Genomic DNA, 18,796 nt, shown 5'->3' with positions numbered 1-18,796 from the left:
CTACAATTAGTAATTTTGCATGCTACACAAAGATTATGCTAATATCTACGCAAGTAATTACATTATTATGAATGTATTGTCTTTATTATTATTATTATTATTATTATAGTTTTTGTCAATTATCATGACGTGACACACGATTATTTTAACATCTTTCCTTCAGAACCTTCTTAACTCAGAGTTAGGTCAAAACACGCTGCCTGTTTCGTTGCGTAATATATAATACGACTCTATGGGCTCAGGAAAGGTAATACGAGTGAGAAGCAACAAACTTTGTAAAAATGTTATACTTAATTTGCATTGTTTGCTTGTTAGGATTTTTACTACATATATTTATTTTATGCAATTGATACTTATACTGTAACCTTGACCTTGTCCAAAGTCAGATTAATTTTCTACGTGACTTGAATCTTTAATTATGGTCTTGTAAAAATCATGTCCATCTCAATCTGAGCCTAGAATATTGGAAATTCCCCATGAAATACCTGGTCTACCTGTTATTTCTTACATTTTAGATATTTATTCATTACGAGTTCGAAACTCTAGGATTATTTGCGATTTATTTCGCAATACGGTAAGTTCCTTTTACGTTTGTGACGTTATTGTTTATAAGCATCGTGGCTAGGCTGAAATCCATGGCCAATTTAGTTTACGGTTTTCAGTCGTCGCATTGCAAGAACTTCGCTCGTGCAACATGAGGTGAACAGAACTCAGTACTTTGAAATAAGTTAAGATGTACATAACCCACTCTCGGGTAAACATGTACGCAGAAACGAAACTGGAACACATTTTTATTCAGGTATAATACATACATATTAATTATACAAAATTACGTGACAAGGGTATTAGTAGTAGTAGGTGGAGGCGGAGGAAGAGTTGTAGCTTCTGTTCTAGGAGGGGTTCTGTTATTATCATCATCATCTTTGCGGTCGGTAAGAGTTTCGATTCAAGCAAGGTATGGTGGGTAGGTGGAAATGAAATACAAGTTTTTGATGACTTGAAAACTTCCCTACCATTTAGAGATAAGGCCCTGGCATTTTCACAGAAAATGTTTCTTTGGAAGAGAGTTCTAACAAACTCTCTAGAATTACATACTTTAACATGTGTATGTGTGTGTCTTATAAAATCCTTCCACACTTTATATTTCACGGAGGGGCCTGAGTGGCCGAGTGGTCTCACCGTTACGGATCACTGCCATCTCACCTCTGTCTGCGTGAGTTCGAGTCTCAGGCTTGGCTAACGTGGGTACGTGAGAAAGCCTGCCAGTAGCTTTTCGTGGGTCGGTGGTTGTTCCCGGGGTTTTCCAGGGTTCTTCCTCCATCAATTATACTGGCCGCCATGTATAGCCTATCTTGTGCTGAAAAATGGCGTTAAACCATACAACAACAACAATTACAATATTTCAAGGACACATTAATATAATACTCATACTACAGTTTCTTTCTTCAGTAAACAACATCACCAGGTGTTCGGATATTTACCTTTTTCCCCACGTAACAAGATCCTACGATCTTTGTCAAACATATCCATTTTTAAAAATGTTTTATGAGTTTTCCATTTTTCCAACTTAATAGGCTTATATTAAAGCATTTTATTTTGTTTTACCGTTTTGTTTAATATTACACATAAATTCCACTTAGGCCAACGTTGCCGTTGGCAGGGCTGCTATGCAGTGAATCTAGAAGTGAACTGTTTCTTTTTGTGCTTGACATTAAACACTATTAGTTTTGCTCTTACTTAAAAGTGCACTGTATTTTATATTATACTTATAACTTAGTGTGATTAGATCAGCAGTGAGTCAGTGTTGCTTAAATAAAATAAAAAACGAGTAACGAAAAGCAAATGCACCCATAACCTCGATAACTAGGTTTGAAAAAAATGAAAGACAAACATTAGAACATGAAAAGGCCCGACGAGGAAGATTAAACAAAGAATTGGTTTGAAATATTAGCTAATATCTGACGCGGAAATAATTAATGTGTGTTCCATTTAGTTTGTGATCAACTTGTAGAAGGCAACCTAGATAGTCATACAGTTAGTCAGCAATTATGTTGGATGCGGTGATTCGGCTATTAATAAGACATGCGCGGGAGAAACGTTATTCGGATGTTCGTACTCATCGACAGTTATAAGCAAGTAAGCATTGTACTGTTTCATCAGACACATTTCCTTCCTTGAGCGCATAAGTGTATTCTTGTGACGTTGTTAGGAGTATACTCCTTATTTAATCTGAAATATATGCATACGGTCAGACAACTGAACATAATGAGAAGACTGAAAATGGATGTGTTTTTGTTCTTGGTTGTCTGTGTTTATGTAATGGCTTCACTTGGTGTAAGAGGAGAGAACACTGTTAATAAGGAAGGCCTAAACATTACAAAGATTTTGTTCGGTAGGAACAAATCAGATACAGGGTATTTTCGGATTCTGAAGCTGAACGAAAATGACCATTATGTATATGTTGGAGCCAAGAATCAACTGATAAGACTGAATCTGATGAATATTAATGACGCGCCGAGTATCTTGCATTTAGTGCCTTCTGAAGCCGACAGGAATGAATGCGTCAAACAGGGAAAGAAAAGAGAACCCGACTGTCAAAATCATATTCGGGTGGTTGAGCTTGTAGGTCAAAATGATATTCTGGTTTGCGGTACAGGGGCTTATAACCCCAAACAGTACAGAGTGAAGGTAAGTGTATAGTTTCACAAATACAAGTTTTAAAGGATCACGCCTGCAATCAGGATTTGAAGTATAATTTTTGACCTTAAGTTTGAAGCTTGAAACTTGTATTGAGCAATCACAAAGGAGGTTGATTTTAAAAAGTAGCTGTAGATTAGCTTAAAGTTAAACGTCTACACATAACCAGGTCAGCTATTGAAAGTCCGACACTTTCATTACAAAGTTCCAATAAGATACCTGGCTTAGCAAAGCATCACGTGACCTTTGTTCTGGCAGTAGACATTGTTAAAGCAAGAAAGTAAAACACAACAACAACCAAGAAACAAACATTCCAAACCCAAACTTACGTTCGATCTATCACCATAATGAAAATGAATGCGTCACGATTGTGGCCGTGTGCATATATAAACAATTTACTAATTGTATAGACACGATTTGATTCAGTATGCGCTTCTGCACTGTTCATGCTCAAAGCCTTTCTTTCAAGTGTTAAAACTGTAGCAGCCCACAATATACGAACAAATTTTAATCACATATACTGCTATTAACAGAAACTGTCTACCAAATATCTTGAAATAGTTACAGATGATTGTTCAAAGAAATATTTGCTATGCAATATATATTTAATTGGTATACTACATTTGAACAGCACTACCTTATTGACCAAGAATCTCGTATGCTAATATTAAAATGCTTTCATGTAAAAGACTGTATACCTACGTGTTACATGAATGTAAAGAATAACTTGTTTGAAACCATTTTTACAATTATATTGCTATTCCAAATCTATCATATCGACAAAGAACAAACCATGGTAATTGCTTTATATATGTACATATTGGCTGACATTTCCTGTTTGGTTTTGTAGGTTATTTTGTATATGACAATACATACATTGTATGTTATTTTATGTGTAACTATATATACATTGTATGTTATTCTATGTGTAACTATATATACAATGTAGGTTATTTTATTTGTAACTACATATAAATTGTATGTTATTTTATGCTACAATAGGTTAATGTAATATAAGCAGCATGCACATTATATAAAAATCGGACTGCGAAAAAATATTAATTCCCGTGCTGGACTACTTTACTTCCATGCAGGAAGTTATATATTTCTTTCAAGTGTCCTACACGAACCTTCGTTGAGAAGAGTTATTCCATAGAGGGGATGTTTTACGTTGAGTAGATTCACTCTTATCTGGTACGTAAACTAGTCATTTTATGGGCATAATAACGACTTTTGATGTCAGAAAAAATATATATGGACCTGTTGAATTCTCTACTTCCAGGTTCCGATATATGCATAGGTTGCTAAGCTAACTACACATAGGTTAAGCAGGTTAAAGTTACAAAAATATTTTTAAATATCTAACTTTGCAACGATTCCGCTGATTGTGAGACGTTCGTTTAAGATTCAAGCCCAATAATCCTGTTTTTTTTTAGTGGTTGCATCAAGCCCAATAATCCTGGTTGTTTGTTTTTTAGTTGACTGTCTCAAGAAAGACCATGCTGTGTTTTGAAAAGCGCCTATTTGATTTGCATCGTATTTCATGTCACGTGGAATTACGAAATTAACACCTTCGTGACGGAACTATAAAATCATCATTTTTATCAGTAGTTTTCTCAAATATTTTCTCAAATTCAGAGATAAATAATTCCTTTTACATGTTTGATCTTTATATGTATTAACAATAATAATGAAACTTTAATATTAAAACGTTTTATTCATTCGAGCGATTTTAAGAGGGAGAACGAGTGCGTCATGTTGTCACTTACATTAATGTTTACTGTCAAAGTTGGATGCATTTTCGAGTAACAAGAACAATATCATATCCTTAGGAATATCGTACTTTTGTTACTTTACGAATGAAACCGACCCGAAAGAATCATTACAATCCACTTGAAAATATTACAAATATTATTTAATAAAAATGCTATAAACCAATGCAATATTATTATCATTAGCGTCGTCGTCATTTAGATCGCCATCATCACTAACGTTTTAGCATGCAATTAGTCATGAACACAAGCATGTTGAATGGGTATTCAAGACCAACTCTTGAGTGAAATTTGATTATATGGCCAAGCATCCAATTATCAAGAGGAAATCGTATAAAGATTGCCAAAACGTTTAGGTTTCTCACGGTTATCAGCACACCGAAATTCTATGGGAAAGGTTGTGGCTTTCATCTTAACATTATAAACGTAAAGGGTGGTGACCATGCCAACTTTGTTTTCACGTGCAGCAAAGAAGGGTCTCAAAACAGATGAAGAAACAGAAGGAAGAAAAAAATTATATATCCGATATGTTAATGACATTCCCCGGGCAGATTCAAATGGTCAGGTCTTGTACGTGACAATGACGTTGGTATTCCTATGATGATCATGCCGACAGGTTTGATCATGTTGATGCTGTTACTGACGATGATGATGACAATAATAACAACGATACTATCAATGGTGATGATGACGAAGACGACTACGAATCCAGTGATAACCATATTGATGACGATAATTACAACAATGCTGGCGGTGTCAATGACTATATTATGGTTGTTGATTCACGATTTATCTCACGACTTGTAGGAACACATTCTACTTATCAGTTACAACTCGTCTTCGTTGCGACCCATGCATTATAGACCCTAAGTCACGTATACATTCATTTAGGATGTATCTCTGATAAAACAACGGAAGTAAATAAGTTACATGGAGGGTTTATCATCTTAACAATGTGTTCTCTTTCACTACCACTACAAAGTAAACATAACAAGCTGTTATATTTCACCACCACCTCCACCACCAAGTAAGTATAAAAATCTGTTAGTTTTCACCACTACCAAGTAAATATAACAATCTACTATCTATCACCACCACCAATAAGTTAATATACTTAATTTTAACGTGTTTTATACACAAAAGATTCAAATTAAAATAAGGTCATATTTAAACTGTACGAAAAGAAATAAAAGCTCGGCGTACGATTTCTGCATATTCTTTAGTGCTCTTTGCAAAACGTTTAAACATGAATTCTGTTTGAAAGTTACATCGGCTTTCACAAAATACCATTTTTGACCTCAGTCCTCATTTGTCGTTTATGACACTCGTGTTGGATGGGATAACTGCACACTCTTGATCGGACTTTTGTGTCAGACACACAAAGCCGACACTCATGGACGCAAGAATCTGATCAGAAGGATGGACGTTTCCTATCCTACACCAATAGTCCTATAGGATTTTATTAGTTCAAAAGAATGCCTCTTAAATCGTAACACAAGCCTCACACGGAGTACAAGCTCCACTCACCGGAACGCAAGCCCCACAAAGACTCAGATGTCGGCCAGAGGTCGTATAGACCAATTATTTATTGATATACTAGTTTGAAATTTAGGGTTTTACTCGGTCGTTGAAGAATCTGAATGCTATGTTTAACGAATCAGACTGTGTTTCTTTTTTATTACTTTTCTTAACTTATTAAACCCTGGAGGTTTTAGTCGTTTTCACCTAAAATGCGAGTAGGAAATATATGGGGGGGGGGATTTCTGAATACATCATAATACCAACATATTTTTCATTAGCCTAATGCCTAGTTGTGTTAGAAACATCGTTTTCCATTAGATATTTTGCTCGCGCATGAGCAGAATGTTAAAAAAAATTTGTTTCTTTTTGCTTAACGGACCCATCATTTTCGTATTGAGACGACTCTTGAGACCACTTTTTATTCCAGATGCCCACCTTATCCCACTTTTTCAAAGGATTAACTGTCTGCCTTAGATCTGAGGCCGAAAAGTCTAAAATCCGGACACAAAATCGGATTCCGACCACGGGCGAAATTAGTGTGAAGAACAAACGGGTCCAAAAATTTGTTTTTTCTCTCTGTATTTTGTAGTGCAACTAAAACGTCCAGATTATTTGGTATCATTGTAGAGCTACATCTGTCTATCTTACTATAATACCACCCACTTTAGTGAATCGCACATGACCTTGACGCTACAGAGTTCGGCATTAGGCTACTACCTCCTGCGACGTAAACGCGGCGCCAAGGGTTAATGAATTTTAAGTATTAAGATTAGTTACAACTAACATGCCACACACACACACATACACATACAGACACACGCACACACACGCATATCCTCATAGGTAATATTCTTATTTACATTGAAAAATTTCAGTAATAAAAATGGCATAATTTTATTTTTCATCTTGCTATCACACATCTTTAACAGTTAGATATGGAAGAAGTCAAAAAACACAGAATGACCAAAATTGTATGACTTGTATCTGATCAAACATTTTCACGTTTGCCCCAGATACCAGTATTTCCAAGTTGTATTAATATATTTTCACGCCAATGGAAAGACACTATCAGCTGTTGATACAATTATTATGTAAATACTTTTCAAAGATAAATGCCAGTAACTTGCATTTGAAAACACAATTCCAAACGTCTTCATTTCTACCAGCTTTTGTAATTAAAAATCCAGTTTGGTCAAACCTGCATTCGAAAAAGTACTACAAACGGACACCATAGAAAGGAAGATTGCTAATTGGTCAAATGGATAGGAACATGTATAAGCCATTAACCGAACTAAATTTCGACCAATAAGATGTTGACCTGACATTATCGGCTTAATATATAGATAAAAACGTCATGAACTGTGTAAACGTTGATTGAAATCAGCTGAGACACGAAAATTACTCACTTTATATGTCTGTTAGCAACACATGTCTTGTGAAAAGTAATTACATATTTATAAAACTACTTGCTGGCATCATCCACTTGGCACACTGATATGTCAGTAAAGTTCAGTTTTTAAAATACCGGTTACCTTGTACAACTGTGACATTGCCTGACCTTATAAAAACTTTTTTGTTTTGTTTTGTTTTGTTTTTTTTTTTAAATTCCGTTATCTATCGTTATATATCTTCTGATTGATAAATATGGGAGATAACTCGTTAAATAATATACATATGGTAAAAACTCGTTGGATTGGAAGCTTTCTGCATGAAGAAGAAACATGACATAAACGTGAAATCCGTTGAGAAACCGAAAGCTAGTTATGAAACTGCGAAATAATATTTCGATATTTACCCATTTAAATATCAAGCTTGCACTATGTATCTGTGTAAAAAAAAAATACAAGTCGTTTCTTTGCGACATGTTCTAGATTGACAAATAAGATTGGGTAAAGGTTATTTGTAACTGACGCACACAATTTGTTAAGCGATGTTGTACTTACACGTTTTTTAACGGTAGAAATACACTCAGGCTTATTCTTAAAATGCAAAGCTGTATATACTCGACGCTTGGACGAGTACGCAGAAAAGCATTCAGCCTGCCCAATTCTTACCCTCCCACAAATAGAAGACGAGAGGTTTTCCTGGGTTCTGTATATGTGTGTGTTTGTGTGTGTGTGTGTGTGAACATTATTATTTGTTTGTAAATATGTACATATGGAGCGCTTGAATGTGACTTAGACGATCCAAGTAAAACCAGCCATTTTATTTGAGGATTTTAAATACTAGTGTATATTTTGCAGTTTTACATTGCATTTGTGTTTGATCACTTTTGAAATAACGTTAAATCGCAGAATGTGAACTTAATAAACCTATCTTCAGAAAACACATTTATTTTTATTCCTGACATTTTGTATTGTTCTCTCTTACTTAGCTACATCAAATTCCGTTGTTCTGTTTGGGCCTCCGCGCTGACGATTATTCTAAGGACCTGTGTGGTTGAGTAATCTGAGGTCTCAGCGTTGCCGAGTGGTCTAAGGCGTTGCGTGGTTTAGTAGTGTGAGGCCCCAAGTGGTTGAGTGATCTAAGGTGCTTACCTTTACAAATCACTCACACATCTCACCTCTGTCACACGAGCTTGAGTCTCGGCTCGAACAACGCGGGTATGTGAGAAAGCTTACCAGTAGCTTCCCGTGGGTCGTGGTTCGTTTCGGTGTCTTCTCAAGTACTTCCTCTGCGAAATAGTGACCGCCATGTATAAACCCGTCATGCGTTAAAGAATGGCATTAAACCCCACAAAACAAACTAAAAAAGGTTTTGTTGTTGGTTTATTTTCATCCATGTTCCTGTTACGACACGGATACAAGTCAATTTGTGTGGGCCAGAGTTGTTTCTGCTACGTGACACTCAAACAGCGCCCCTGTTGTCTATGCAACAATGCTGAGATCATTGGTTTAAATATTCACTTTTAAAAAATTCCATTTTAATAGCAACTCCTGCAGAAATTATAGTTTTCTTCCCTGACCTGACGTCCCTGACATCCCATTTGGGTGTACAATATACAAATGAAAAAACTCTCAACGTACATAAGTGATAAGGACACGATGAATAATTGTTAGTAGCTGTATACGACTGACTACAGTATGAACAGTTTAGTTGCAGTTCAGCTTACTTATAAGTTAGTAATTTCAAGAAAAAACTTTCAAAATATTAGTCTGATAAACTTATGTATGCAGTATCCATCTGCGCACTATCGATCTATCTATCTGTCTGTCTGTTTGTCTGTCTGTCTGTCTGCCTATCTATCTATCTAACGATCTATCGATCGATCGATCTATCGATCGTTCGTTAGTTCGTTCATTATAAATCACACGACAAAAAATTATCAAACTTTCCAAACGCATTCAGAAATTATCGTGTTGGTCAGGGAAAAATATATATCACAGAAAAACTGAAAAACAATGGTGCAAAAATGGTTTCGAAACCAGCCTATGCGCTTTTGAAATCAACCGATTCCTTTTTCTAGGGTACAAAGCAACCAAATTCAATTACACAAATGAAAACATAACATAACATAGAAACCCACAGACGGCGAGTTCTATACAAAGTCTACATTGCATTTGCTGTAGATAAGTACAATTAAATACAAAACAAATCTTGAATGATGCTGAGTGTTGCTACTCTATAGTGCTATCAAGACGGTAATGGCTAGAGTAACTGACCCTCAATAGATAGCTTAGTAGGTCAGCAATTAAATGTTAACGTGATCTACAAACATTTAAATCCAATATGTAATATTTCCATCCTGGATCCAATATTTTGTTGAGCTGACCTTTTTATATTAAAAATTGCATGAATTTATGTTCTAAAACAATGTTGCCTTGTTCTGTTTGTAATATTTAGTAGCTTAATAAATGCTTTTAATTAATTTCTAAAAATGTGTTGTTGGCATTTTATTTTACATTTTTACATAAAACTGATTATTAAGACGATGTGTTTGAGAAAATGAATAAACTGTAGGAAATGTGATTCTGGTAAAGCGTAAGTTCATTGTAACCTATGCATTGACAAACGCCCGTTTGGATTATTCCTGATTTAAGCCGCTGGGTTTGAGTGAAAACAGCCGGCAAATTCAATAGGCATAAATGGATTTTCTATTTTCCTTTGTTCCATTTTGGGTTATGGGCGATCCCATTCATGATTACATCATTGAAAGAATGGCTGGAGAAGGGAAATGGTCTGCCACTGAGCTCCGTTCCACTTTATTACTTTGCCAGTCTGGTATGTGGAAATTCATTCTAACGTATAATTTCTACGTGTCTCCCAACATATTTGGAGCTGCATGCCTTGTATGTGATGAGGTAGATCACATTTTCTGTGTTGCTTGTTATAGCAGGGTTGTCAATAGCCAGGTTGTCACACGTGACTGTGCTGGAAACATGTTTGTTTCCTTCATGTGTTGCCACGTCTTGCTTCGTTTGTTTCCGCAAAGCTTCGATTTCCCATACATTTGTTTAAATTTGACTTTTGAATAACATGTCTCTCAAATTTTGAGGTTTGCGAAATGCTACTTCTGGTTTGTACGGAAAGATCAATGCAAGCGATGTACACGATTAAATTATTGACCAATGTATATGAATGATGCGACCTACTTTGGGGTTCTTTGGGTGGAACGTGAGGATGAAGGGTGCTCGTTCCCATGCTTTATTCTACCTTGTATGTTAGGAGTTACAATTGGTTTGTTTGTTGGGCTGTCTGTTTCGCTTCCACTGATATATCATTGTTCTGGCCCTAGTTTGTCAAATGTTGGGTCAGTTCTCTGTAGATCTTATCCAAAGTTGTATCATCACAGCAAGTTTTGCTAATCCTTGGCGGTTGACTGTATGAGATGGTACAGGTTCATTGCCTTGGGTGCCTGTGGGATGAAAGAAGGTATTGACGTTTGATGTTTCTCAGTCGGTTTGGAGTAAATGTCTGCATGAAGTGTTTCGTTAACAATTTTAGTTTTTATATCCAAATTATATGGTCTGTGTTCGAAGTTTCAGCAGCGAATTTGATGAAATGATGGAACGCTTTGATCTGCATGACAATTAGTCTAGCTGTTCCATCCTGTTGTTGCATTCCATTTCCACGTCAGTTCAACGCACACACCAGTATGGTTTGTGGCTTACCTAGTCCAGAAGTTGACTTTCAATCTGTTCATAAAGATATTTGCATATGAGTACCCATAGATGTCCGTTTATCTGGACGTTGTTTTCATTCATATATATATATATATGAATGTATATTTAATTAAATTGTTTGTTAGTTAGTAACATTATATGTTGGATTTGACCTTGTCCAAACTTGAATTCATTTCTTCTGGACCCAAATTGAACATTTTATTTTATTCAATGTAAACAACTAATACTTCGCTAAATTATCCGCTATATGAATGGGTTTTAAATCAGTATTGTTATTAACAGATAAAGTAAATGTGTTTATTTGTGTCAAAGTTTCGGAAATTCGTAAGTGAATTATACATAATCCAGGTTATTGTTTGGTAAAGTTCATTCTAGAAAGTTATTTTTTATTATGTATTTTATTTTGAAAATGCTAATTTTGACCATAGGTCAAGTTGAGAACTATATAATCTTGTAATTCTGAGAACTTGGTCATTCATCTTTAAAATCTAGCACTTTCAATTTGTATTATGTTGTGTCCTGATGGAATTAATTTTATTTCTTCAAATTATTGCATTTAAATTATTATTTTCTCTGAAAATACAAAAGTGCTCTGATAACATTATTGAATAAAGACATTCACTGGAATTTATAGCGAATTCAAACCTGGAATAATATTACTGTGATTCAACAAAAGACTGTTGACACATTAACACTCTTTAAGTTATCACAGACACGCCATTGCCTTCAGTTTTTGGATTTATTCTGGAGTTTTATTGAGTTGTTATTCAGGACTTAAAATTACTTGGAGTTGTCTGCAATTCTTGGATTATTTTGTGATTTAATTCGCAATACCGTAAGTTCTATTTTTATTCTTACTCTGTATTCGCAGAAAATAAATTATTTTTTACATGTTACAAAGTTTTCTGTCTTTCACTCTTGTCTTTTACTTATTTTAAGAGTAAAGACTCGTAACAAAATAATATAATAAACATAGTGTGATACTGAAATATGTCGGCAGGAGAACAAATAATATAGCCACAGTGGCGATATCACTTTTATTGCTAGTGGCGATATCAGGTTGGAACTAGTTTCTTTTACATCTAGAAGAGTATCTGCCTTTGTTTCTGTTACTTATACCGTAGTTCAATACTTACACTTAATTATAATATTAATCTTATTTTCAGTACTTTGACAAAATACATAATCTGAAGCATTATTTGTGTAATCTAACTTTGTAAAAAGCATCGATCCTAAATTTATTGTGAAATATCGGAATTTCTCATCTCGATGTAGCACTGCAGCCGTTAATCCCATTTACACAGAATGGAGAAAGATATCCACGCAGATCGATTGTGCCAAAACAAAAGGAAAAATTGCCTTTCAAAATACGAAGAAAAAATAAATTTAAAATGGCGCCATGACTAGAACAAACTTATAGTATCTACATTTTTGTACCTCTTTGCACTGGAAGCTGACACGCTGCCTACGAGGTATTATTAGGTCAAGACACTAGACTCTAGAGTACTTAGTCATGTAACCATCTTTATATTGGGCATGATATAGTCCACTGTATCACCAACTTTTCCATAGTTAACAAACTGAGACTTTGAAATTTTGTAAAATTTTGTATTATTGTCCGTGTCGCTTTAGGTTTTCACTAATGCTGTGTGTTTTATCTTGAATAGACAGTTGAAGCAAACATGTTTTTAAACATATAAGCATTGTTTTCAAAAGTTTTAAATTGTTTACATTTTGTAATTTGTATGTTTTGTTTATTTTGCAGGCAACATCTTTGACGCTCTACAATGACACAAAGACCACGTCAGAAGGTAAAGGGCTATGCCCGTATGATCCCTTTGACAGCGTCGTGTCCTTGTTATCAGAAGATCGCAATGATAGCATGAATACGATGATATACACAGGGGTATACAACGATTTCCTAAAAAATGATCCATACATTTTGCGGCAACCTCTGTTCTTTTCAACAAATGCACAAAATATACCGAAAATTAAAACAGGAACTGAATCTGATTGGCTAAATCAACCCCATTTTGTTGGCGGAAGTGACGTAGGTGAGGAAGTTTTATTCTTCTTTAGGGAGGAAGGAAAATATTGTTTACGTAAGGAAAGACACATATTTTCACGAGTTGCTAAAGTATGCAAATCTGATCCAGGATATTATGACATGTATTGGCTGTCATACCAAAAGACACGAATATCGTGTCGTATGCCGGGAGATCACGAAGATTTCTATCACATCCAGGATATCGCAGAAGTAAATGATGTTTTTTATGCCCTTTTTACGAAATCATTTGAAGAAATGAAAGCTTCGATTGTATGCTCCTTCACTAAAAATGTCATTCTGCATTCATTCCTAGGGAAGTATCAAGCCTCCTGTTCAAATAATGGCAGAGTAAGCCCTTCGACAGACGCAGACTCGATGAGCAGAAGTTGTGACGTATTCCGTAATAAACAGCAAAGTTTTGATAGTATGTATAAGAAAGAAAATTTCTTGATGGAACAAGAACTGAGGGGATCAAATGTTTTTTATGCTAAGGACATAATATACACAGATATCGAAGTTGCCTTTAATAGATCTGGTCAAAATGATACGACCATATTTGCTGCAACGAATGGTGGACAAATACACGAGATATTAGTTCAGTTCCCGGTCAACAACTCAGTTTCTAGAAGTTACAATATATTCAGTGGCACTGAGGAAGTCCGATCAATAAAGTTTTTCAAAGAGCAACTGTATGTAAGTTCGGATTATTCCGTAATTCAGGTGAATATACGATGTGCAATATATAGCAAGCGCGAGGACTGTAGAAGTGATCCGAACTGTACTTGGTGCACGAGTATTGGGTGCAGGCCGTCTGACCAGACTTCGTGTTTGGACGGCAATACAGAAGAATCTTTGGATGAAGATGTAAATCGACACAAAGTCTATATCAAGACAGATTTGGGGTCTGCCAGTTTTCTTGATATCAATCAGAAACTACCAAATTCTGAGGTATTGTGGTATTTCAATAGCACAAGAATTAGTCGACAGAATCCAAATCTTGTGCTAACGAAGGAAAATAATTTAGTAATAAAATATACTGGATATGAAAATGAAGGAAATTATATCGCCGAGGAAATTATGGGAAAGAATGTATATATAACAGAAGTTCATTTAAGTGTTACTGATAATTCACCTTTAATGCAATGGGAGAAGGCTTTCAAAGAATGGAGTGTCCGGTTTGAAAATGTGAAGAAGTGTTCAGAAAACTGCAAAATTTAGTGTTGCGTGTAACATGGTAGATCCTATTACAAGCATCTTACGGCCGTTCAATATATAAAACATCTAAATCTTCTATCTTGTTGTAGTGTTGTGATTGCGATGTCGTCAAGTGTAAATTCAAACCATTGTCTATTTATTCGCACTTGTTTTATAGGTACATTTCGAAGTGCTTTCTCTTCTTCAGTGTCGTTGTCGATTTTAATACAAACTGTAAATTCGAAGAGACAAATGTTTATAGATCTTTAAATGAGAGAAAGTTTTCTTCTGCATGGAAGACTGCCGATATAAGTCCCATTTTCATAAAGGGAGATTAATGTGTACCATCTAGCTATCACCCAATGTCCCTTCGTAGCTGCGTGGGAAAGATTTTTTGAAAGAATTGCATTTAATCATTCTTTCAAGTTTTTGGGAACAAAAGAAGCTGAACTATGAATTACTGTCAGGGTTTCCGCTGAAAAATTCAACAGTAGTGATTGGCATTCATTATCAAATCACATAAGCGCTCGAAACGGATAACTACACTTTTATACATTTTATCGGGATTTGCATGAAGGATTGTTGCACAGACTTAATGAACAGTTAGTACGAGGAAATATGTTTACATTTCACGGACAAATCTATTCAACGGTGTATAATTTATTATGGTTCCACACGCATGAGCGAGCCTCTGGTGTGAACATCAGTTATATTAAATCTAACGGTATGTTCATAGATGTATTGTGATGTGATTTGGATTTTTTAACATAGCTTTAACAGGTGTTCAGGCATATTGCTACGATGTCTGCATTGTGACAGTTTATAGTGATGTCTAGCACTGGTGCATTATTCCGCGGACATGTAGCATTATGTCCCACCAAGTCACATTATCCTGACACCAGGCCAACCAGTCCTAATACTAACTTCTTAATGCTGAGCGCCTAGCGATGTATCTATTAGTATCATTTATATACGTCTCTGGTATGACTCGTAGGTCGTGGATTTTAACTCCTATCATCATCCTTTTGTGTAGCTTTTCAGTTTCTCAAACATAATGGATGCTACAGATCTTTTATCGCCATAGGGGCCAGATTGACTAGTGTGGGCTTGGTTAGTGATTGGCATTGGCTTCGCGCTGATCAGGATGTCCTTGAGGTTTTTTCGGTCTCCGGTAGGCTACTACAGGTTTGTTCGGGGTATTAACTTTAGTGCGTCACACGATTCTACGATGGGCCAGTGTTTCCCGATGATTTTACCTACTTTCGGGTTGCTGGATGGTAGGTCAGGATAAATGATATCCTATCAGCCTGTGGCGATAAAAGGTGCAAAACCTGCAAACATATGATATAAACCAGGACAACTTCTAGCACAGTGACTAGATAAAAACTGAACATACATGGTCCAAACAAAACGTGCAAAACAGAGAATGTGATTTATCTCATCACATGTAAGATCTGTAGCATTCAGTATGTCGGAGAAACTGAAAAAGTACGCAAAAGGATCAACCTTTATAGATCTGATTGGATGACAAAGAAGTTGTACAGAAACCCAGTCGCAAAACACTTCTCCTCCCGTGGCCACACTTTCAGTGATATAACACTTATGGCTATTGCTCACAACCCAAAATGGAGTTCCGAAACCAGGAGAGAAAGGGAATCTTGCTGGATACGCCGCCTTAGAACACTGAAACCAAGCGGTTTAAACCAAGAAGATTAGAAAAGGACAACCATTCACAAAAAATTATCTTTGTGCAGCCGACATGTTTTCTTTTCAATAAATCTCTAACTTTGCTTATTAGTCACTAAATAACCTATAATTAATAGTAATTCAGTAACATATAATTACAACTATAACAGCGAAATATCTGGGATGTGGTTTCCGCGTACATAAATTAACATAAAATAACGGATGTCGCTATGGCTCATCGATTTATAGATCAATATAAAATATCTTCCAGCATCCGTAATAAGTCAGTCATGTAAAGTGTTGCAAATACGACGGTTTTTCTGTTTTATTTGTTTGTCTTATCTATGTTTTGTGTCTGCCTTTGAAAAAACTCATTAAGAGTAGAAATAGCTTAGGCTAGTTAGATACTAGTTTTGCACTGTTCGTAGTCAGTATATATATATATATATATATATATATATATATATATATATATATATATATATATATATATATATATATATATATACACGATTGGCGATCGTGTGTATATATATCGATCACGTGATATTGATCTGGAATTTTTTACACATCGATACATTCTGGGAATACTTTCGGTGTTTGTACTGTTTGCAATATAAATTAACATTGCAGACACATCATTGTGAAACGACTGTTTCATCCTTTAGATTTTTTATTCATCAAAGTATACATTATACTCTTTTTATACTTTTTCAAATATTCATTGATTGAGTTGTAGTTGTAGTTGTTGTAGGGTTTAACGCCATTTTTCAGCACACTATAGGCTATACATGGCGGCCAGTATTAATGTGGAGGAAGAACCCGGGAAAATCCCGGAAAGAACCACCGACCACGAGAAGCTACTGGCAAGCTTTCTCACATACCCACATTGGCCGAATCGGAGACTCGAACCCACTCAGACAGAGTTGAGATGGCAGTGATCCTTAACGGAGAGCGCTTTAGACCACTCGGCCACTCGGGGCCCCTTTTGTGATTGAAATGCATAGTTTACAATTTGGCCTTCGTCTGCTACAGGGGGCCCCGAGTGGCCGAGTGGTCCAAAGCGTTATCCGTTACGGATCACTGCCATCTCACCTCTGTCTGCGTGGGTTCGAGTCTCAGATTCGGCCAATGCGGGTATGTGAGAAAGCTTGCCAGTAGCTTCTCGTGGGTCGGTGGTTCTTTCTGGAGTTTTCCCGGGTTCTTCCTCCACCATTAATACTGGCCGCCATGAATAGCCAATCGTGTGCTGAAAAATGGCGTTAAACCCCACAACAACAACAACAATCGTCTGCTACATAGTCACGCAAAATGGCCGATTACGAGATTGATACATTCCCTCACACAGCACCCGTCACCTTAGCCATACACAACAACAACAATAGCGTGGGAACTGGGCCAGTAAATTTGAGTCCGCTGAGGGATATAAACCAAGATTCGAGAATTTATCTGAGGACTTAAAAGCTATTGAAATAAATCAATACTCAGAGGCTACTAAATGAAACACTAAATGGGCCATTGGCGTTTTTAATGGTATTTTTTTATATTAAATTTGTTTGCTTACTTGAAAAAACGTGTGTGGGTGTTGGTGGTATGGTGAATATTACCACTTACACAAAAATAAAAACAAATATGTATGAGACCATTATTCCAAGAATGAATACAGTTTTTTAATGGTAATACTACCTTCTCCACCAACGTGTCTTAACACCATTGAAAAATGTATATAATAATCCATAACGGTAATTGTTTTGTTAATCTAAATTATTTTGGATGTGTAGTCATTAATTCCTTCCAGCACTCAACTATGCAACCAAACAAAACATATGGCCGGTTATGCGAGCAACTCTACATTTAACAACTGCACATTTAATTTCACATTAGGTAAATGAAAGGGTGTTGTTAAGTATTAACGCCGGTGAAAAAGATATAAAATGTTATTCCTGTATAGGACATATTAAAATTAAAAAAAAGAATGTCCTCTTTATGAAAAGAAATATGCTGGCACCACGGGAGGCCACTGCCTAAGATGTAACGTATGAAGTTGCCGAATATACGTGACTGACAGTAGTTAAATCTCATTTGACATTAGATCGCTGAACGGGTCTTCATAAGTATTAACGCTGTTGAGAATGATAAAAAATGTTATTCATGTACACAATTTATTTAACTGTTACCTTTAGGTTAGTAAGGGATAGCATCACCTTGTTCATATTTCCAGGGTGTTCGTTGATAAAATCCATTGTGACATAAGGTTTAATTGGAAATTTAATCTAGCTCACATATTCTTTTCGAATCAGCTGTTATTATATAAGTTCTTAGTCATCTGACATTGCAGATGGGGCTGACTAAAATTGAACAAGAATGTTGTAAATAAATTAAATGTGTTGAAATCACCAGTAGCCATTGCCTAATATGTAAAGTATGAAGTTTCTGAATAAACGTAAATGTGACAAACGTGTGATTCTGTACAGGTTATGTATTATGGGGCGATGTAAAGCGGCGAATGAAAGGAAAGTACGCGCTACTTAAAATGGAATGCATTATTGATGGAATAAGTGAATTTGACGAACGAAAGAACGAAATAGGAATTATAAGGGCTTTATTTACTTTGTGAGTGATTATGTAAAATTTAAACATCGATATATACCCAACAATGATCATTTAATCCTATAATATACTAGCAAGCCCGATTTCGGAGTGTCTGGGAAAGTGTAATGAAACCGATTCCAATTGACTTGAAAATAATCAAAAGG

General features: G+C 35.7%; 1 protein-coding gene across 1 annotated transcript; it reads left to right on the top strand.

Annotated features, from left to right (window-relative positions):
• Nucleotides 1-2,114: 2,114 nt before the first annotated feature.
• Nucleotides 2,115-18,501, top strand: LOC149776683 (semaphorin-2A-like). Its single transcript, XM_089941217.1, has 2 exons — nucleotides 2,115-2,688; nucleotides 12,879-18,501. The coding sequence occupies exons 1-2, from the start codon at nucleotides 2,239-2,241 to the stop codon at nucleotides 14,376-14,378; spliced, it is 1,950 nt and encodes a 649-aa protein (XP_089797343.1). The 5' UTR covers nucleotides 2,115-2,238; the 3' UTR covers nucleotides 14,379-18,501.
• Nucleotides 18,502-18,796: the final 295 nt, after the last annotated feature.

The sequence above is a fragment of the Sinohyriopsis cumingii genome, chromosome 18 (assembly GCF_028554795.1).
Source record: "Sinohyriopsis cumingii isolate HCF-2022 chromosome 18, ASM2855479v2, whole genome shotgun sequence".
Lineage (NCBI taxonomy): Eukaryota > Metazoa > Mollusca > Bivalvia > Unionida > Unionidae > Sinohyriopsis > Sinohyriopsis cumingii.
Note: the sequence above shows the minus strand (reverse complement) of the source record. Positions and strands in the feature narration are given on the sequence as shown.